The sequence below is a fragment of the Rutilus rutilus genome (assembly GCF_951802725.1).
Source record: "Rutilus rutilus genome assembly, chromosome: 1".
Lineage (NCBI taxonomy): Eukaryota > Metazoa > Chordata > Actinopteri > Cypriniformes > Leuciscidae > Rutilus > Rutilus rutilus.
Window position 1 is genome coordinate 69,298,536 of NC_140209.1, and position 23,170 is coordinate 69,321,705.

General features: G+C 42.1%; 1 protein-coding gene across 2 annotated transcripts in view; it reads left to right on the forward strand.

Moving 5' to 3' along the window:
• The window catches only part of LOC311295295 (NACHT, LRR and PYD domains-containing protein 3-like), an 85,806-nt gene that overhangs the window by 46,761 nt on the left and 15,875 nt on the right, over window positions 1-23,170 (forward strand). The window contains exon 7 of one of the 2 annotated variants that reach the window (XM_084416605.1): window positions 525-7,877. The exons of the other annotated variant lie outside the window; for it this stretch is intronic. Within the exon in view, the coding sequence (XP_084272731.1) occupies window positions 525-567 (43 nt within the window). The 3' untranslated portion in view covers window positions 568-7,877. Of the gene's footprint in view, window positions 1-524; window positions 7,878-23,170 lie in introns of those variants that run through there. 2 annotated transcript variants of the gene reach the window in all.

The window sequence follows — 23,170 nt, forward strand, 5'->3', positions numbered from 1 at the left end:
CAGCAGCTCGAGTTCTTACCAGAACCAGGAAGTATGAGCATATTAGCCCGGTTCTGTCAAAACTGCACTGGCTCCCTATTAAACATCGCATCAATTTTAAAATATTGCTGATTACTTACAAAGCACTAAATGGTTTAGCTCCGCAGTACTTGAGCGAGCTCTTAACGCATTATAGTCCTTCACGTCTATTGCGATCTCAAAATTCCGGCCAGTTGATAATACCTAGAATATCAAAATCAACTGCTGGCGGTAGATCCTTTTCCTATTTAGCACCAAAACTTTGGAACAGCCTTCCTACCATTGTCCGGGAAGCAGACACACTCTGTCAGTTCAAATCTAGATTAAAGACACATCTCTTTGACATAGCGTTCACATAATACATTATAGACTTCTATAATTCAATATTAGGCTGCATAGATTAGGTCAGCTGGAACCGGGAACACTTCCCATAAATCCTGATGTACTTGTTACATCATAAGAAGAATGGCATCTACGCTAATTTTAGTGTCTTTGTTTATCCCAAGGTTTTCCCGCAGCCTGCCGGATCCAGGCCGTTTCCAGATCTGATGAAGGACCTTCGCCTGGACCCGGTGTCAACACAGTGCTGAAGGGCCAACTAGTCTCTCCCTATGGAGGATCCCTTTCCCACTCTCCAGATAACGCGTCGTCGGGAAAACTCAATTTGCGTATCTACCCCGAATTGATAAAATAAAATAAAATTCTGAATCAAAACTATAAGGAAACACCAGTAATTTGTTTAGGTTTGGTTTGTAGGGAATTCCAAACCTGCACACATATATTCAAACGCACATAACTATAGAACCCGTTCTTAATGCGCATCTGAACGCCATCAGTGTTTCTCACAGGTTCGCGTTTAAAGTCTGTGTAGAGAGAATGGTGTGGTCTTGGCGGCCCTAATTTAAAAACAAATGAGCGTTGCGACGGAAGCGAATCAATCAAAACTAACTTTAGCTGGAAAATAACTTTATTGAAGAACCGCTATAAAGCCAAAACAATCTTACGTTAAATTATACATTTATCTCTGTAAAGCTGCTTTGAGACAATCTACATTGTTAAAAGCGCTATATAAATGAAAATGAAAAAAAAAAAAAAAAGAAAAAAAAAAAGTAGCTTAGTCGGTATAGGGTCTAACATACATGTTGTAGATTTAGATGATTTAACGAGTTTAGTAAATTCTTCCTCTCCTATAGCAATGAATGAATCAAATTTTTCCTCAGGGAGACTACAATGCACTGCCTGATGCGATACTGTAGTAGATGGTTGCATAGTTATAATTTTATCCCTGATATTATCAATCTTATAAGTGAAGAAGTTCATAAAGTCATTACTGCTGTGCTGCTTGGAACCTTCTGTGTTTGAAGCTTTCTTTTTCGTTAGTTTAGCCACTGTTTCAAATAAATACCTAGGATTATGTTTATTTTCTTCTAATAGGTTTGAAAAATAAGCAGATCTAGCAGCTTTTAAAGCCTCTCTGTAAGCAATCGAGCTCTCTTTCCATGAAATGCGAAATACCTCTAATTTTGTTTTCTTCCAGTTGCGCTCCATTTTTCTGGCTGCTCTCTTAAGGGCCCGAGTGTGCTCGTTGTACCACGGCGTTGGATTATTTTCTTTAATCTTCTTTAAGCGCAAAGGAGCAACTGTGTCTAAAGTGCTGGAAAAGAGAGAGTTAAAAGTTTCTGTTGCAATATCAAGTTTTTCTAAGCTATCCGGGATGCTGAGATGATGAAACTGATCAGGAAGATTATTAATAAAGCAATCTTTAGTAGCAGAAGTGATAGGTCTAACATATTTGTAACACGGAGTCGGCTTTGCAGCCTTGGCTAAATGTAATTTACACGAGACTAGATAATGATCTGAGATGTCATCGCTCTGCTGCAGAATTTCAACGGCATCAACATCTATTCCATGTGATAATATTAGATCTAGAGTATGATTACGACGATGAGTAGGTCCTGACACGTGTTGTCTAACTCCAATTGAGTTTACAATGTCTTTAAATGCCAAACCCAATGCATCTTTTTCATTATCGATGTGTATATTAAAATCACCAACAATTAGTACTTTATCTGCAGCCAATACTAACTCTGATAGAAAGTCCGCAAATTCTTTGATAAAGTCTGTATGGTGCCCTGGTGGCCTGTATACAGTAGCCAGCACAAATCTCAAACGTGATTTATCATTTTTACTATATATTTTTACATTAAGCACTAACACTTCAAAAGAATTATATTCGAAACTTGATTTCTTAGTGGTTTTGAAAATATTACTATAAATTACAGCAACACCACCCCCTTTGCGTTTAAGACGAGGTTCATGTTTATAACAGTAATCTTGCGGGGTGGACTCATTTAAAGTAATGTAATCGCTTGGTTTTAGCCAGGTTTCTGTCAAACACAGCACATCTAGGTTATTATCTGAAATCATATCATTAACAATGAGTGCTTTTGAAGTAAGCGATCGAATATTCAGCAACCCAAGCTTTAGCATTTGCTCATCTGTATTATAGCTGTTTTTTATTTGTTGAACATCAATTAAATTTTTAACCTTAGATGGGTTTAAACATTTTTTGGATTTCCAAAATCGGGGAACAGACACAGTCTCTATATGATGATAGCTAGGTGAAAGAGGCTCTATGTGATAGGATTTATCTGACCTGGGTGACGCGAGGCCGCTAGCAGACGGTTGGTTTAGCCAGTCTGTCTGCTTCCTGACCTGGTGCCCAATTTGTCATGTTTGAGCTCTAAGACTATGAGCCATATTACTAGATAGAAGAGCAGCACCATCCCAGGAGGGATGAATACCATCTCTTTTCAACAGGTCAGGTTTGCCCCAAAAACTTTTCCAATTGTCTATGAATTCTATATTATTACACGGACACCACCGAGACAGCCAGCGATTCAGTGAACACAATCTACTAACTATCTCATCACTCCTGCGAACAGGAAGGGGGCCAGAGCAAATTACAGTGCCTGACATCGTACTTGCAAGTTCACACACCTCTTTAATATTAATTTTGGTGATCTCCGACTGGCGGAGTCGAACATCATTAGTGCCGACATGAATAATGATCTTAGAGAATTTACGATTAGCATTAGCCAGCACTTTTAAATTTGCTTTGATGTCAGGCGCTCTGGCTCCTGGCAAACATGTGACTATGTTCGCTGGTGTCTCTATTTTCACGTTCCGTGTGATCGAATCACCAATTACTAGGGCACAATCAACAGAATTCTCAGTGGGTGTTTCACTGAGCGGGGCAAATCGATTTGTTGTGGTAATCGGAACGGAAGAGTGGTTTTTTGATCCGCGACTAGAGCGATCCCTCACTGTCACCCATTTGCCCGGCTGCACAGGCTCTACTTCAGCTGGAACCGAATCATGTAAAGAGTTCACTATGCTAGGCGCATCCAAAATAGTATCTAAAGCTCTAGCACTCTTACTATCCTCAATTAAAGTTTGGATGCGTGTCTCTAATTCTGAAATCTTCTCTGTCAGCCTAACTGTCTCCTTACATTTATCACATATAAATCCTACATTGCCAACAGAGAAGTCTATGCTAAACATGTGACATGAAGTGCAGGTGACAATAACAGGACAAGACATTACTCACCGTGTTTGTTGACTGATTATTACTTACCTGAGCTTTTGAACTCAAAGGCGCGAGCGCGCGAGAGAAAAATAAATAAATAAAACAGCTGAGCGCACGGGTGGCGCGTTAACAGGCTAGCAGTAGCGAATTAGCGTGTTGTGTTAGTAGTAAGTTAACGGAAGCTAGCGATGTCAATCTGAGATGTTGGGTAAGCTGTATTTAGTATAAACAACTACAAATTGTAGTAAATGATGGTTCAAAACAAAGAAATACGAGGCTAAGACGGAGCTTACAGCACCGAAGCAAACACACTCACAGCAGGCAGCGAGGCAGACAGGAGCAATCGATCAGCGATCCAACAAATCCCAGAGACAGAGAACAACGACAAAAATCGGTGTTGCCTACACCGTGTTATCCTCTTTTTAAAATTTGCACCCTGTTGACTTCAATGGGGCACGTTTTAAACCTGCTTTTAGCCTCTTAACATCCTTGATGTGTCATTACAAGTGCACAGGTCATGTGAGTGATTCCTTCGGAGTGAACGCGGGTCAATCTGACTGCAGTAGATGTGAAAGATATGAATAAAAATGATGTTTATTCAGCCAGCGCACATACCTGTATTTACATCCTGTTTTCGGTCGAAGTCCATAGTAATCGATTGTCGAGTTCATGCGCATTGGTTTAGTACCTATGATCTCCGTGAACGCGCGTCGACCGCGACCGGAAGCCAGTTATTTTCGTTTATAAAGTTTTAAATATGTATATTTTTACGACAAAACCGCACGGATTACCCTCGGAAGGCCTTCGTTTATCCCTCTGGAGCCGGATGGATTACTTTTGTGAAGGATGCATGTACATTTGCGGACTTCAACGAGCTGGACCCCATTGCTTCACATTATAACCACTGAAAGATCTAAGACATTTTCTAAAATAACTGAAAATGTGTTCGTCTGAAAAAAGATTGACATATGCATCTCGAACGGCTTGAGGGTGAGTAAATCATGGGACATATCCGCGATATAAAGTTAAGGCAACTTAACAACCAAGAGAAAAATATGTCTACTTCAAATGTAACATTTGTTCTGTACATCAGCATCGGGAGAATAACATTATAATCTCGTTCACGTAGAGAAAGATGCGGCTACACAGGGACTGTGAAGACACTGAATTAAACATAAAAACAGCCCTCATAATAATTACAAATACATTTACATTTCTATAAATCCGTTTTTATGAATGAATGGCTTGCTCTAACTGTTGCTCTGGTCTTTGTCAACAACACACGCTTGCACCCCCTGCTGGTGAGGTCGACAGCAGATGGAGAGTATGCTCGGCAATCTACTGCTTTTCCTGCAGTTCCTGGACGTCAATGTTGGATCTACTGTCAAATTTGAACCACTGAATTTGTGGAAGCGAATTTGTAAAGCGAAATAAAATGGACTGAAAATTGCCAGTTGAATATTATAGGTTGTATATTTAAACAGTTTGAATATTTTGGAAGTGAAATATGAAATGTGAATATGGATTTTTGAATTTGTATTAATGAAAATGTGTTTGAAACGTTTTGAATTGAAATAGTCACAGCTTAAATACATAACCATGTTGAATTTCAGCCCATAAAAATGCAAGCCTTAACACTAGAAGTGCCAGAATTCCATAACTACTAGAACTGCCGCAAGCGGTCATTTTGACCGCTAGATTCCAAACTCTATATCTTTAATGATAAATACCCAATTGAGAGATTAATGCATTTATTGTATTAGGATATCTTTTAAAAACAAAACAACACCAAACTGTACATTTAAACAAGTTTAATTATACATCTATAAATAATAATATCCGTAGATGTCCAAAATGACGGAGCAGCCTGTTTTCATGTTTACACTGTTCGATCGCGCCCGCGCCTTACACACACACACACAAACACACACACACACGCCATATTCCAGCATTGCATATCTTGACATCGCAGCCTGTTCATTATAGCCATAATAAAATATAATAATAAAATAGTCAACCTAACATATAAAAAATCCACTGCTCTGTTTATATAGTCAGTAGCCTACAATTCGTACCATTTTGCGCATGTGAAGATTTTTTCCGTCGATATTGGAACGTGAGTGAAGTAGCCTACAAAGCATAATAAAGAATAGTTTACCATCCAAATACATCGCAAATGTTGAAACATTTTTATTCTAATTAGAGAGTTACGTGAGCCCAACGCCGCTTACTTTCACTTTCGCTTGAAAGTAGCCTATTTCATTTTGGCTTGTTTATAGATATTTTTTCATTCTTGTTCTGTTCTGAATATTATTCCATTTAAATGGAATATGTTTTGTGTATTTTTTACCACATTTTATTGTTGTGTATATTGGTATAATACCGCGAAATTCAGTGCGGTCAATCTGACCGTCTATGACCGAAATAGGTAAATATGTTCATTTGTTTTTTTGCCTTATGTGTAATTTATATGAAAAACATTTTAAATGAAAATACAGACACTTAGGAAAAGTCAGGTACCAGCAGGTTTTTATTTATTTTTTCAACAAAGTTATTGCAGATATAAAATTCAAAACGGTCAAAATGACCGCCATGGCAGTTCTAGTGTTAAAGAAACAATGCATTAAAATGCAAGCATGGTTAATGCAATGCATATTTTTTTCAAGTAGTGCAATTCAACAGGCTTTTTTATTTCAAAAACATTTGGCATTATTTTTCTTCCATACGGTTGTTTTTTCTATTTGCATGCATTTTCTTAAAGGGATAGTTCACCCAAAAATGTAAACTCTGTCAGTAATTACTCACCCTCATGTTGTTTTAACCCCGTAAGACTTTCGTTCAACTTCGGAACACAAATTAAGATATTTTTGATTACATCTGAGAGCTGGCTCACTCCTCCATAGACTTCTATGTTATTCGGCCCAGAAAAGTTAGTAAAAAATCATTAAAATAGTCCAAGTGACTATAGTGGCTCAACCTTAAGTTTATCAAGCGACAAGAAAACTTTTTTGTGTGCAAAAAAAAACTAAAAATGACGACTTTATTCAATTATTAATTTTCTTCAGTGTGGGCCTCTGAGTGAGTTCACGAGAGCAACTTCTCGCATGTGTCGTGGCGCTCACGTGAACTCATGTCAGAGGCCCACACAAAAGAAAATTAATAGTTGAATAAAGTTATTTTTGCGCACAAAAAGTATTCTCGTCGCTTGATAAACTTACGGTTGAGCCACTGTAGTCACTTGGACTATTTTAACAATGTCTTCACTATCTTTTCTTGTCTGGCAGAATGAAATTACATAGAACCCTATGAAGGAGTGAGCCAAATTTCTCTGATTTCATCAAAAATATCTTAAATTGTTACGACGATGAATGAAAGTCTTACGGGGTTGGAACAACATGAGAGTGAGTAATTACTAACAGAATTTTCCTTTTGGGTGAACTGACCCTTTAAGTTGCAGTGCGTTGAGCACTCTTGGCCAACGTACTTACCACCTTCACGTCTTTCCTAACCTGTATGTTCTTCTTTCTTTAGTGGAACACAAAAGAAGAATGTTGGTGACCCAATATTTTCTGTTCCTGTTGACTTCCATTAAATGGACACAAAAAAACAATGGAAGTCAACAGAAACGAAAGCGTTGGGTCACCAACATTCTTCAAAATATCTTATTTTGTGTTCCGCTGAATAAGTAAGTGATGACATAACTTGGGTGAATTATCCCTTTAATGTTTACCTAATATTATGGCATATTGCAAGATGTACTTACCTCTGAATGAACTCCAAAGTAGTGGCTGCTTCCACTTGGTACTCAATGTTAAGCACATAATAGCAACCGAAGAGAACAGCAAACGCAGAGGAAAAATCTGGTAGGTCAGTCTTAGGAAAGAGGACTTTGCCTTCAATTGACAGCATCCATTTTTTGCTGTGTAGAACTGAATCCCCTAAAAAAAAAAAATAGTAGTTAAATAGTATAGTAATAAATTTATTTATAGTGTTTAACTTTGCAAAAAAAATGTAACATTTGATTTTGGTGTCTATGAAAATATGTAGATGGAGCTTTTCTTATTAGTTTAAAAGGATAGTTTACCCAAAAATGACAATCATCATTTAGTCACCCTTGTTATTCAAAACTTATTTGAGGAGATGTTAAAGGGTTCCCCCAAAAATACAAATTCTGTCATTAATTACTCACCCTCATGTTGTTCAAAAACCGTAAGACTTTGTTCATCTTCGGAACACAAATTAGGTTATTTTTGGTGAAATACAAGAGCTTTCTCACCCCTCCATAGACGGCAACATCATTGCTACTTTCAAGGCCCAGAAAGGTAGGAAAGACATCATTAAAATAGTCCATGTGACACCAGACTTTATTCAACAATTTCTTCTTGTCTGTGTCAGTCTCCTACGCTGTTTATGTTGTAAATACAACACTTCCGGGTTCTACGTCAGAATGCCGGCTCACCATTGGCTAGCTCCTGCATCAGCATCACACGCATGTGTTCTGGTGCCCAAATGAACAGCGTCGGCCAATAGTGAAGCGCCGTTCTGACGTAGAACCCGGAAGTGCTGTATTTACAACGTAAACAACGTAGGAGACTGACACAGACAATAAGAAATTGTTGAATAAAGTCTGGAGTCACATGGACTATTTTAACAATGTCTTTCCTACCTTTCTGGGCCTTGAAAGTTGCGATGACATTGCTGTCTATGGAGGAGTCAGAAAGCTCTCTGATTTCATAAAAAATATCATAATTTGTGTTCCGAAGATGAATATTTTTGGGTGAACTAGCCTAACTCTTTAAGCTAAATGTTAAACATGGAGATCTATGAATAAAGCAACATGTTTGTTTTTAAAAACCATCCTAGAGCTGCACGATTCTGGATAAATTGAGATGCAGTGCATTTAAAATGTTTAAATAATTTGAATAATTTAAAAAAGAAATCTGTTTTAATGAATGCTTCAGTGACTGACTAATAAATACACCACTTGATCAATTTACTGGATGAAGCAGCAATGAATCGTTCAATCTTTTTGAATGAATGATTCAATGTCAAATAAATTTTTTCACTTTCACTTGTCCCCACCTAGTGGCAAAACATAAATGCTTTACTTGAAGCGCGAATTTATATTAAAAAGCTGATTTGCTCTATTTTGATCATAATCTATAAACTTTTATCCCAGTACTTATAATTATAATATTTGTAACACTGAAATAATGATATTGTGTGGTTGAAAAGACTGTGGAGCTTTTTCATACATATAAATGACAACTGCTTTCTCTACTTCAGCAGCAGCGCAAATGCAGATTTGAACGTTAAGATTTTAGCCAAAGAGTTGATAGACTCAGACGAATCATTGACATTTATTTATGAGATTGTGTAGGTGTCTGAATCGCGATCACAATCTTTTAACGATTAATCATGCAGCTCTAAACCATCTTTTAAACATTGCTAAATCATGTATTAAAGGACCTTACCAAGCATGATCAGCCTTGGAGTAGAAGGAAGTGAAAGCCTGGTCTCTGCATCTGTTGGAGTTGTTGTGACCTACACACACACACACACACACACACACACACAACACACAAACACAAAAGTTTTACTAACTGTCAGTTACATACATTTTTGAATATATAAATGGAAAATACTCACATCCGCTAAAAGGAACAGTGATTCCTCCTTTTCTTTGAAGTGGGCCATCATCAACAGGACCGCTGCAAGGCCTCTGTCGATGTCTTTGAGGACTGCTCTAACGTCTTTTCCCCACCTGGACTGAAGATTTTTGAAGAAGCAGATAATCCTTTCCCCTTTTGTACAAAGGGAGTCATTAAATCTGATGTCAGGATCAATCCCAGTCAGTTCCTTAAAATGAGCGCATAAGAATCTCCTTGTAAAGAGAAAAGGCCACCTTGCCTGAAGATCTGATATTCTGGGTGGAGGGCTGGCATTAATGCTGTGATGTTGTGCAATGAATGTAATTTTCATTAATTCCTGGACTTTGAAACAACTCCCTCAAAAAGATCATGTGCCAAACACGGAGGAAGCCCAGGATCACACACATGAAAGTGTTTTAGGCAGTTGAACACTGAGTCGACACCATCACACATTTCTTGCCCTTCAGACTAGTGTTGCACGGTGTACCGATACTTCAAAAGTATCGCGATACTCGGAAATTAAAAACGTCACGATACCTAAATTTATCAGTATCGATACTTAAAAAAAAAAAAAAAAACGCCTCCCTATCTGGACGTCTGTTTTTTTTTCCTGAAGCACGCAGCAAAGAACCTGCCGCTGTCAGTGTCATGTGACAAAACACTACAGCGAGATGGCTGCATGTGCGAGCACAAGTGGTCCACATCGTAGAAAAAGATGACGCGAGGAGTGACATATGGAAGTACTTTGCCTACCTTGCTCTGTTGCACGGTGCACTTCAAAAGTAAATCGGAAATTAAAAACGTCACGATTCCTAAATGTATTAGTATCGATACTTCTAAGAATGACCGCGTTCCAGATTTGTAAGGCCGGCGACACACTGGCTGCGTGTCGTGTCCGTTTTTATTTCGGCCTGCGAAATAAAATATTTAACTGCCTGCGTGACACACGCGTCTCAGGCGCAGCTCGAGACCCGCGGAAAACCCATGCATGCCAGAAATAGAACCGACGCCTATTTTTCACGCAAGCGTTTCCAGGCAAAATAGAATAGGGAAAGATATTTCATGTCATTTTGACACGAATACATATTAATAAATTACATTTTGATGTTTGAAAGTCTCTAGGTTTTGACATAAATACAATATAAATGTAATTAAAAAAAATATTATTGATTTTCAAATATTGCACCTCAATACAGAACGAAATATTCTGTAGCCTATTTTGCCGTCAAGTGCATCAACACTGCCGACGTTGTCTTTGCTGCTATATATTTATGTTTAACATGAAGTATAGGCCTTCCACAACTCTCTCCCCATATGTCAAATATATCACCAATGAGGCTTATCATATGTTACCAATATTAAACATTGTTTAATATAATCGCTGTTCATATTTTTATTCAAAGTTCAGAATCAAGATAAAGTTATTACTGGTAACTCTTATGTTTCTTATGATAAATGAGATAATGCTGCTAATTTTTTTTTTTTTTTTTTTTACCTTGAATGTCATTGCTCTAATTAATTTTTTATATTTTTATATTTCATATTTTGTTCAAATGTTTAATATATCTGCTGTTCATATGTTCATTTATTAGTGTGTTATATGATTAGAATGTTGTCCCGGTTTTAAAATAAAGCACAGCAATGATATTTGAGAGTGTTTCTCCCTTTTCAGGAAAAGTATCGAAAAAGTATCGAAATCGCAATACTTGACTTGGTATCGGTATCGAAACAATAATTTGGGTATCGTGACAACACTATTTCAGACATTGCCACACTGTTTTGGTAACTCTGTTTTGTTCTTGATGGACCTAAGTCTGTGCCTTTGCTTTCAAACATGTCTCTGTTTATAAGACAGTAACGGCAGAAATGTCTACTCTTACTGAAATTCTCAGTAAACCCTCCGATGCTATGTGACCCCAAATTATCCCCTACAATGGCAATCACTGCTCCCCTCACTGTCTCTCCATTCTCCAGTACAATTCCAAATTCCTCCATGTCCTTGAGATCACTCAAAAGAGGTGTGAAAACTTGTTGCTGCCCAAAAAACTTAAAATCTTCCTCTCTGCAAAGCATGACCAATTGCATAGGATCAATAGATGATCTATTATGGGGACAGATTTCTGAAAGTGTCAAGTACACAGCAACTAGTTTGTGTTTTTTTCTTCCAGAGCCAAGAGGATTAACTACCTCGAATGCATCTTGATATAAAATTAGAGACACTACTGATGAAGACTCTTTAAAAAGAGTGTTTTCTTTAAAATTTCTCCCATCCCTTATATCCTCAAGTACATGGGGATTTTGTGATGTTTGTTCCTTGGCCTTATCATACTGCTCTTTAACAGATCCATTGTTCAGAAATGCCTTCAGAGTGTCTTTCACTGGTATGTACTGACAAAAGCGCTCTTTCCCTGATGCATCACAGCCTAGGTACACCTGCACAGGCTCCACATAATTGAAATGTTTTTTGAAAAAGGACTTCCGAGTCTGATCTGACTTAAAATATCCCTCATTATACATCTTAAGTAAGTTTTCTTTAGTTAACCCACTTATCATTTCATTTATTTGACAGTCTGGCTATCCCTCATTATACATCTTAAGTAAGTTTTCTTTAGTTAACCCACTTATCATTTCATTTATTTGACAGTCTGGAATTTTTAGCTTTGTCAATTCTTCGTTAACTTTGGACAAGGTATGCGTCATGCTATTTGTATGCACCTCCATGAACTCATCAATTAAAATCTGAATTGTTGTAGATGGCAGAATCATTTCTGACTGCATCCTCAAATAAATAAAGCCAAATTTGTCAGAAATTTGTCTTTGTCAAGCTGAATGGCTGAACTACTGTCTTGAAATTCCACATCATCAAAGCCTATGCACTTGCACAGACAGATTTCTCTAAATGGTTTTTATGTTTTCTACTGAGGTGTGCTGAAAATGACGACTTCACTCGAAAATAATTTTTACAGCCAGTAATTGGACATTCAATTTTTTTGCCATCTCGAATATGCCATTTTAGATGTTCACAAAGACTGGCGAATTTGGTCAACACGAATGTACAGCCTTCAACACTGCATCTAGAATTCAGATCGTGCTGTTCTGATCTGTTCGGATTTTTTGCGGCCTTTCTGTGTTTGCGGTAAATGTGAGACTGAAGGGCGGAGAGTCTTTGGAAAGTGCATGGGCATTCAGGAACTGCACACGAAAACCTGAAGTTCGCCGTGTTTTTATGCCCTTTGGCATGATTAATAAAGGCGTATAATGTCTCCACAGAGACGCCACAGTGTTTGCACAAGAACATTGCGGGTTTTACTCTAGCACTATATGACGTGCATTTATATGGGGTAATCAGTTAACGGCAAGCGATAATAGCGGGAAAAAAAACCTGACTGACTTTAAACTAAATCCGCAAAAGCTTTGTTGTTCGGCCAACAGTTCACATACACTCCTGACGTGCTCAAACCCAAGGCAGAGACCCGTTAATGTCCATATTTTGACGGTGAAACGTTCAGAAAAGGGAAAGAAAGGAAAGAAATATGAATGTTTGCACAGTGTCACCACAACTCTCTCTTGCTCTCTTCACAACATAATGTGAGGTGACTGCGCGCCGTTAAGTGGCAGCGTTTTTTTTTTTTTTTTTTTTTTTTTTTAGTTAAACCAAAAATATAATATATGTAAAGTAAAATGAGGAATATTTGTACACACCTTTGAATCTGACTGGTTCTTCTCGCATCTGTGTGTCTTCGTTTTCTTCTTTCTCCAAGCGGGAAATAAAAGCTTTTCTGTGATTGGTCAGGTTTCGCGCTCTTTTTTTTTTTTTTTTTTACTGTATTTAGATTTACAGTAAATTAAAAATACTGAATTTTAGTGGCGCCAAGGGGATATTTTCCAAAATGTAACTTTAAAATACAGTAACATGCTGTATAACTGTCCTACAGGAAAATACAGTTCATTTTACAGTTAAATACTGTGTAATTTACAGACATTTCTAACAGTGTAGGTTTAAATTCATAATTGCAGTGTATCATTAATAATAAAAATACATAATGTTTTTATTCACACTATACAGTACTTACTGAGCTTTTTCCAGTTGCCAGTGTCTTAGTGTTATCAGACTTCCTCACGCTCATCATCAGTCAATAAAGGCAGGGCCTTAAAGCGTGGGTCCAGGGCAGAAGCTAAGTAGAGTTGTTCCTTTATGCCTGTGTACCTTAAAATAAATATAATACATTTCTATTACAACAAAATATAAAAATTATCATTATGAAATTAGTATAATGCAAAACAACTGTCTTAGAATAAAGTGTCATAATGATAATAAATACCTTTTCTGGAGATCCTGATGCACAGCAGTTCTCTTACGAGAGATTCTCTCGTACTGCGTAGAATACGCTAGGGGAAATCCTTTTCCACGAGAATACTGAAGCCAAAAAATTATCCTTAATTTTGTATTAATGTAAAACGTGTTGCGACAGCATACAGACATAGGCGAGGCAGCTCGCACGCCTATTGGCTGGTCTGCTGGCAACTGCATAAGCCTATCGAGCGAGACCTAGAGTGACGTCAGACCCAATGAGGGCGCTTTGCGCCCTCTGCGTCACGTCCCGCCGAAATGGGCGTGGCTTAGGTCTATAAATACCGCTCGCAGGCTTTATATCTCTGATTTTTCATCCTTCAGCGAAGCAACTCACATCGCTGGATCCGAGAAGCCACGCTGTTGAAGAAGCACTTCAGCGGGATGAGTCGAGAAGCTGCTGGCCGCGCCGCCTTCATCGCCTTCCTGCTGCGCTATCCGGCGTTATATCCTTTCTCTTCTACTGTGCCTTGTGTGTGCTCGCCGCCGCGACACACACTCTCATTGCACTAAAAGAGCCGGGCGTCTTTTTCAAGACGCCCCTTTCCTGAGGATCAAGCAGTTCTCGCGCTCGCTGACGGCGACTGCCCTCACTGCGAGCTAGTTACTGCCTATGGTGACTCTGAGGACTCACCTGGCATCCTTCTCCGCGACTGCTCCTCCGCCCTTCCAAGCCGCAAAGCTCACCGGTTCGCCCGCTTGCCTTGCCTGCTTGGGGGATGATACCTGCTCGCCCTCTGTTCGAGCCGCACAACCGCGCCGTTCACAGGGGATGTCTGGAGCGGACCGTCACGGGGCTGGCTTTCTCTCTCCCTCTGTTCGAGCCGCGCAAACTGCGCTGCTCACAAGGGAGGCTGGAAGCGGATGGTCGGGGTTAGTTTTTCTTTACGTTACAAGAAAGCTACCCTGCCCCTGCGCCCCATTCACGCGTCACTCACCGGCGAAAGGAGAAAAGTGTTTACAGTCCCGTCGAGACCGGACTGACCTCATTTCTCACACATGTCTCAGATCCCTGATCAGGCGACTGGAAATGTCTATACTGCAGCAAACGTGCCTGTTTTTTAATACACGCACGCCTGCAAGCAAACGCCGAAGAAAACATGTTGACGCTCCCCGTGGCTCAGTGGCGGAATCCTAGGTTTTGTCACACGGGAGACCGGTGTTCGAATCCCGGTCTAACGGCAGATAAATTATGCCGCCAATGCTTCGTTCTGTCAGTTCCCTGGAAGGCGACTGCAGACGTGCATTTTGCAGCAGACGAGCGCGTTGTACAACCCACTCGCCTGCACCCAGACACCGTTTCTATGGTTCCCGTGCGTCACTGGCGAAAGGAGAAAAGAGTGTTTTAGTCCAGGGCGGAATTATACCGCGGCCACGCGGCCATGGCCGCCGTTGCCCTACACTTTGGCCTTCATGCCCCGTGAAAAAAAAATCATCGTACGGCCACAGTGGCCTGTGTGCCCTGGCCCTGTCCAAGTTCCACCCAAGTAGTCTCTGAACTTCAATTAGTTTGTGGATTCGCGCAGGTGCAGTGTCATAATCACATCGATGATCTCACGCATCAAAACAGCAGTGCAAGAAGCATGTAACGTCAGCACCAACAGAAGAACGACACTCTGTTGTCGAAACTGGGGCATAGATATATACACTAGATTTCGCCTTGGCTACGGCATTCGTTCATGAACTGCCGTAGCCAAGGCGAAATCTATATGTCTATCTATGCACCAGTCTGCGCACACGTCACACAGCAGGAAGCGCGGGCGCCCTCAGATCACTTGGACGTCGCTGTGTTACAAGAGGTAAAAACGATATAAATACTGTTTGTTTTCTCACACAAACCGCTCGTTTCGTGTCTTAGGCCATCAATGTGTACTTACGATGGGGAATTGTTTAATTTGGACGATGGGGAATTGTTTTAATTTGGACTCTGTGGATGGCTGCTCTTTGAGACCGTGACCATAGACCTGCATTATATGACTGACAGACAAGAACGGTTTGACCTAAAAATATCAAAATCTATCTGCTAGTAGATAAGTGCCCTTTTCAGAAAAGGGCCCTATGCAAGGTTCCAGAGGTAACGGCGTCGGCGCACTGAAGCGTTTTTTTTTTTTTTTAATAGTTCAGTTACTATAAGATTTAATGTTATTACCTTGACAAACTATAACTTACATCATTAAAAAGATATAAGACTCACGTTTCAGTATTTGACCACTATTGTATTCTGAGAAATTTATATTGACAGTTATGTCTTAATTTGTGTCAGGAGTTATGAAATGCAAAAATGAGTCGATACCTTTAATATGAATTATGAGCGTCAGACGCTCCCATTCATAAAAAACTCCCGTGCTGTCGTCATGAAAGCGATTCACAAAACAACGTCCCTCACGGCTTTTAGCTCAAAAGTGTGCAGATTTGGAGAAATATTGATATATTCTCAGTTTACATCAGATTTCTATTGACAGGAATAATATTTTATTGAATTTATAGCCAAATGCGTCGATGTAATCATTATGAGCGCTGTATACTGATGTGCTGTGTTTTCAATTCATACCAGCAGCCTGAGGGCGCTCTACTGAACATTATAGTCTATATTTGAAACACCTGAAGAAGAGCGTTCGACAATGCAGGAAATTATTAATTTATTGGCATTTGTGTTGTTTCTGAATGCTTTTATTGGCATTTGTGTTGTTTCTGAATGCTTTTATTGGCATTTGTGTTGTTTCTATTGTTGTGTGAGGGTGTATACCTTCTGGATGTAATGGTGCTCTCTCTCTCATTAAAAAATGTTTTTTTTTAATTAAAAAAGTCATAATCCATGTCTTATTCCAAATTAGGATGTTATGGTATCAATCTGAATGGGAAAACCATCGAATTGTACGATGGCCTTTGTGCCCTGTCATATGGCCTTGGTGCCCCTAAAAAAAAAAGAAAAGGTGGAGGCCAAATGGCCTTGCCCCTAAAATTACATAATTCCCACCCTGGTCCCGGCCACGGCCGACGGTGTTTCATGTGTAGAAAAAATGCCCACTACTCAGTGCCCATTCCTACACACAAGCACAGCCCTTCACACAGGGCTCGCGCACATAAAATCGACTCCGATCGATTGCGCTTTAAACGTAGCAAATGTGCCCACTACCCAGTGCCCACAAACGCTACTTCCCACATGTCTCATGGTCTCTGTAAATACAGGACCAGTATGCATACGCTCTGCTCACGCGAGCAATGCTGTAAAAGTGGTGTATGTGCCCGCTGCTCTGCGCCCACGCCCACACACAGACATGAAACTAGCCCAGCCCTCCCCCTCTCAGTTAGACACTGCAGAGGAGTCGAGCGCGGGCATTCTGCCCGCTGTTATCAGCGCGCCCCCTGCCTCAGATGTCATGAGCGCGACGCTTATGTCACAGCACACAAAAGCCGCTGTATCGCGAGCCGATCAGAGCGTGCTTCGCATCCAGCCCCTAGCTACTCGCGCACTTGCGTGGGAAAAGCTTCCTGGGGTTTCGAGATGGGTGCTGAACATCATAAAAGAAGGCTATTCGCTGCAGTTTCGCCGGCGCCCTCGCCGCTTCATGGCGCGCATCGAGACCACGGCAGAATCGAAAGTAGCTCATCTACTTCGAGCCAAGATTCTGAAACTGTTGAGCAAAGGGGCTATAGAACCCCTATCTCAAGCTCAAAGCGAAGGGGGGCTTTACAGCAGATACTTCCTGGTGCCCAAGAAAGACGGGGATCTCAGACCCATACTAGATCTGCGGCAGCTGAACAGAGCGCTTCTGAAGCGCCAGTTCAGGATGCTCACGACCAGAAAAATCCTCGCGCATGTCCGCCGAGGGGACTGGTTTGTGTCAATAGATCTAAAGGACGCGTATTTTCAAATACAGATAGCGTCACGTCACAGGCAATTTTTGAGATTCGCCTTCGAGGGCCAGGCATATCAGTACACAGTCCTGCCTTTCGGCTTGTCCCTGGCACCCCGTACATTTACGAAGTGCATGGACGCAGCGCTCGCACCCCTCAGACTACGGGGTATACGAGTGCTGAACTATCTGGACGACTGGCTGATTCTAGCCCAATCTCACTCGGAGCTCGTAGAGCACAGGACCATTTTTACTCGATCACCTCGAGAATCTCGGTCTCGCAGTGAACTGGGAAAAGAGCTCGCTATTCCCCAGTCTGATTATATCTTTTCTGGGAATAGAGCTGAACTCGCTGCTAATGACAGCACGCCTTTCATCTCAGCGCACACTGGACATTCGGCGCGCAGCCGGCTCGTTCCGCTGCGGCGCGATAGTCCCTCTCAAAACATTTCAAAGGATGCTAGGTCTCATGGCCTCAGCATCTTCAGTTCTCCAGTTGGGCCTTCTGCGCATGCGCCCACTGCTGTTCTGGCTCAGAAAGAGAGTACCACGCACAGCGTGGGCCTCCGGTCGGCTTCGCTTCAAGGTCAATCAAGCGTGCATTGCAACTTTGAAACCTTGGGAGGCAAAAGACTGGTACCAATCAGGTGTAAGCCTGGGGACTTCCTCGAGAGTGATGGTGGTGTCCACGGACGCATCCACCTTTGGGATGGGGAGCGCTGCTCGAGGGCAGACCGCTTTTTGGCCAATGGTCAAAGCAGGAGAAGCTCTTACATATCAACTGCCTCGTAATGTTGGCAATGAGCAAAGCGCTCACGCGCTTTTGTCCCCTCATAAAGGGACACCACGTGCTAATACGTTCAGACAACGTCTCAGTGGTGTCCTACATAAATCGCCAGGGTGGCCTCAGGTCCCTGACTCTGTACAGGCTAACCAAGCGCCTCCTGATATGGGCCCGCAGCAACCTGCTCTCGCTGAGAGCAGCGCACGTGCCAGGGCTCCTAAATATAGGACCAGACAGACTGTCCAGGAACCAGGTTCCGACAGGGGAATGGTCTTTGCACCCACAGACAGTCCAGCTGCTGTGGAAGAAATTCGGCAGAGCGGAAGTAGACCTGTTCGTGTCTCAAGAAAACGCTCACTGTCCAGAATTTTTCTCGAAAAGCAATGACGCGCTGACCCACGAGTGGCCTCGCCGTCCTCTCTACGCTTTTCCCCCCGTCTCCCTCCTGACTCAGGTGGTAGAACGGGTCAGGGAAGAAGGATGCTCAGTGCTGCTTGTAGCCCCACTTTGGATGAGCCAACCTTGGTTCCCAATTGTGATGCAGTTAGCGAGCACCGCCCCGTGGCCAGTGCCTCTGAGGAGGGATCTCCTCTCTCAAGCCAACGGCTCGATCTGGCATCCTCACCCAGACCTGTGGTCCCTCCATGTGTGGGCCATCAACGGGTACCCGCTGACCTCCCACAGGGAGTGTTAAACACTATCACACAGGCCAGAGCTCCGTCTACGCGACGTCTCTATGCCTCAAAATGGTCAGTGTTCTCTAGCTGGTGCACAGCTCGTGGTGTGTCACCCCTGCATTGCGGTGTGACGGAGGTTCCCTTCTTCCTACAGGAGCTGTTGGATAAGGGCAGGTCCCCTTCCACGCTCAAAGTCTATGTAGCGGCCATAGCAGTGTTCTCTTCGACCACGCTTGGCCAGTCTATTGGAAGGAACGATTTAGTCATTCGCTTCCTTAGAGGAGCTAAGAGACTGAATCCTCCCAGACCTCCCACAGTCCCTATTTGGGACCTTTCTACGGTACTGGAAGCCATGAAAGGTCATCCATTCGAGCCCTTGCAGAAGATTGATCTTAAACACCTGTCTTCCAAGACGGCGTTTCTTCTGGCTCTCGCTTCAGTGAAGCACATAGGGGACTTACACACGCTCTCAGTAAGCGCGACGTGCATGGAATTTGGGCCGAATGACTCTAGAGTTATACTCAAACCTAAGCACGGTTATGTTCCTAAATCCCTCAATACACCGTTCAGAGCACAGGTCATCTCCCTGTCTGCTCTGCCGGTCACTGAAGGAAATATGGACGAAAGCTCCCTTTGCCCAGTCAGGGCATTAAGAGCTTATGTGTCTCGCTCGTCTGTTTTCAGACAGACGGAGCAGCTCTTTGTTTCGTTCAGCGGGCGTTCTAAGGGACTAGCCGCTTCGAAACAGACCCTATCCAGATGGGTAGTGGACGCAATAGCGCTAGCTTACACAACCAAGGGCATGCAGTGCCCGCTGGGTGTCAAAGCGCACTCCACGAGAAGCATGGCTTCATCGTGGGCCTGGTCAAGTGGGATTGCCTTGCAAGATATTTGTATGGCGGCAGGTTGGGCCTCTCCGTCTACATTTATAAGGTTTTACAACCTAGAGGTTCCCGCACTACAGGCCAGACTACTGTCGGTCTAGTATGGCCAAATCTCATAAACTGACGCTGTCAGTTATGCAGCTATTTGAGTATTGCAGTCCTTGCTCGATGCTGCCATAAAGGAAGATAGTGGCTAAACCCCTCCTCTTCCAGGATTCCCTGTGAGTCCCCTGGGTGATTGTGTACTGTATGAACTCCAGGCTGTCGCCCTTGAGTCTATAGTATCAGATCCCAGCACGCACGGCGTTTTACAGTAGGTTCCCCTAGCGTATTCTACGCAGTACTAGAGAATTTCTCGTAAGAGAACGTTACTAACGTAACCTCGGTTCTCTCTAGAGAGAGGAACGAGTACTGCGTATCCTGCCGTGCATGCACACGCTCTGGTTGCTTCGACTATGACAAACCAGAGATATAAAGCCTGCGAGCGGTATTTAAAGACCTAAGCCACGCCCGTTTCGGCGGGACGTGACGCAGAGGGCGCAAAGCGCCCTCATTGGGTCTGACGTCACTCTAGGTCTCGCTCGATAGGCTCAAGCAGTTGTCAGCAGACCAGCCAATAGGCACGCGAGCTGTCTCGCCTATGTCTGTATGCTGCCGCAACGCGTTTTACATTAATACAAAATTAAGGATAATTTTTTGGCTTTAGTATTCTCGTGGAAAAGGATTTTCCCCTAGCGTATTCTACGCAGTACTCGTTCCTCTCTCTAGAGAGAACCGAGGTTACGTTAGTAACCGAGTACGATTTCATCTCCTTCACCATCACAGGATCAGTCGGGGCCGGATGCATCTCTTCCAGAAGTCTTGCTCTCAGAGGGGCGATGACAGAGAGAGTTGGGGTTCCTTCTTGAGATATGACTAAGGTGGCTTTCTTCATTGGCTTCAGAGCCAGTGCAACAGCCTCTGCTGCTGTTATGTCTGCCTCTGTAAGGGAGCTCAGATCTTTCTCTTGTTTTCGTATCTCAGGGGCAAGTAGTGCAGCAGAGATAGCAGCTTGCTGTTCTAGACATCTTTCCACCATTTCAAATGCACTATTCCAACGCGTTGGTACATCGGTCACTAACTTGTGCTGTGGCAGGTCCAGCAGTTTCTGGGTTTTTTTTAGTTCGTGGCTGGCTATGGTGCTCCGGTGGGAAAATGCGGAGATCTGCCAGTCTGCCTAGAAGCCTTGATACTGCAGGCATCTTGAGAGCAGCCTGTGATGCCAAGTTTAGGACATGTGCAAAACAGCCAATGTGCAATGTCTCTGTCAGTCCAACTGCTCGTAGCATGTTAGCTGCGTTATCTGTTACACCCACGGGTCCTTGAAATCCTTGAATGTTTGTGAATCTGCAAAAGAAAATTCAAGGCCCTGGAAAGTGTCCTTGAAAGTTTTCACAGGGATTGTGTGTGTGTGTGTGTGTGTGTGTGTGTGTGTGTTCATCTAACATTGGTCTGTCACTGCTTGTCAATGTCAGAATATTTGAGATGACCAATCAAATCAAAGTAGGCGGGACTTATGTTCACAGAAGCTGCTGAGCGCGAATTTGAGCAGAGCGACTGACGCTTCAGCGACTGACGGTTGTTTTCCCTCCTGTCTGATCGATTGCTCCTGTCTGCCTCGCTGCCTGCTGTGAGTGTGTTTGTTTGATTCGGTGCGATAAGCTCCGTCTTAGCCATATATTTCTTTGTTTTGAACCATCATTTTACTACCATTTCTAGTTGTTTATACTACTACATTTTACCCAACATCTCAGATTAACCTGACATCGCTAGCTTTTGTTATTAGTACTACTAGCACAACACACTAGTAATTCGCTAGCCTGTTAACGCGCCACCCGTGCGCTCAGCTATTTTATTTATTTATTTTTCTCTCGCGCGTCCGCGCCTTTGAGTTCATAAAAAGCTCAGGTGAGTAAGAATCACTCAACAAACACGGTGAGTAATGTCTTGTCCTGTTATTGTCACTTGCACTTCATGTCACATGTTTAGTATAGGCTTCTCTGTCGACAATATAGGATTTATATGTGATAAATGTAAGGAGACAGTTAGGTTGACAGAGAAGATTTCAGAATTAGAAACACGCATCCAAACTTTAATTGAGGATAGGAAGAGTGCTAGTGCTTTAGATGTTTTGGATGCGCATAGAATAGTGCACACTTTACATGAGTCGGTTCTGGCTGAAGTAGAGCCTGTGCAGCCGGGCAAATGGGTGACAGTGAGGGATCGCTCTAGTCGCGGATCTAAAAACCACTCTTCCGTTCCGATTACCATAACAAATCGATTTGCCCCGCTCAGTGAAACACCCACTGAGAATGATTGTGCCCTAGTTATTGGCGATTCTATTACACGGAACGTGAAAATAGAGACACCAACCACCATAGTCACATGTTTGCCGGGAGCCAGAGCGCCTGACATCAAAGCAAATTTAAAAGTGCTGGCTAATGCTAATCGTAAATTCTCTAAGATCATTATTCATGTCGGCACTAATGATGTTCGACTCCGCCAGTCGGAGATCACCAAAATTAATATTAAAGAGGTGTGTGAACTTGCAAGTACGATGTCAAGGACTGTAATTTGCTCTGGCCCCCTTCCTGTTCGCAGGAGTGATGAGATAGTTAGTAGATTATGTTCTCTTAACGGTTGGCTGTCTCGGTGGTGTCCGCTTAATAATATAGAATTCATAGACAATTGGAAAAGTTTTTGGGGCAAACCTGACCTGTTGAAAAGAGATGGTATTCATCCCTCCTGGGATGGTGCTGCTCTTCTCTCTAGTAATATGGCTCATAGTCTTAGAGCTCAAACATGACAATCTGGGGCTCAGGTCAGGAAGCAGACAGACTGGCTTAACCGACTGTCTGCTAGCGGCCTTGCGTCACCAAGGTCAGATAAATCCTATCACATAGAGCCTCTTTCACCTAGCTATCATCATATAGAGACTGTGTCTGTTCCCCGAATTTGGAAATCCAAAAAACGTTTAAACCCAACTAAGGTTAAAAATTTAATTGATGTTCAACAAATAAAAAACAGCTATAATACAGATGAGCAAATGCTAAAGCTTGGGTTGCTGAATATTCGATCGCTTACTTCAAAAGCACTCGTTGTTAACGATATGATTTCAGATAATAACCTAGATGTGCTGTGTTTGACAGAAACCTGGCTAAAACCAAACGATTACATTACTTTAAATGAATCAACCCCGCAAGATTACTGTTATAAACATGAGCCTCGTCTGAAACGCAAAGGGGGTGGTGTTGCTGTAATCTATAGTAATAGTTTCAAAACCACTAAGAAATCAAGTTTTAAATATAATTCTTTTGAAG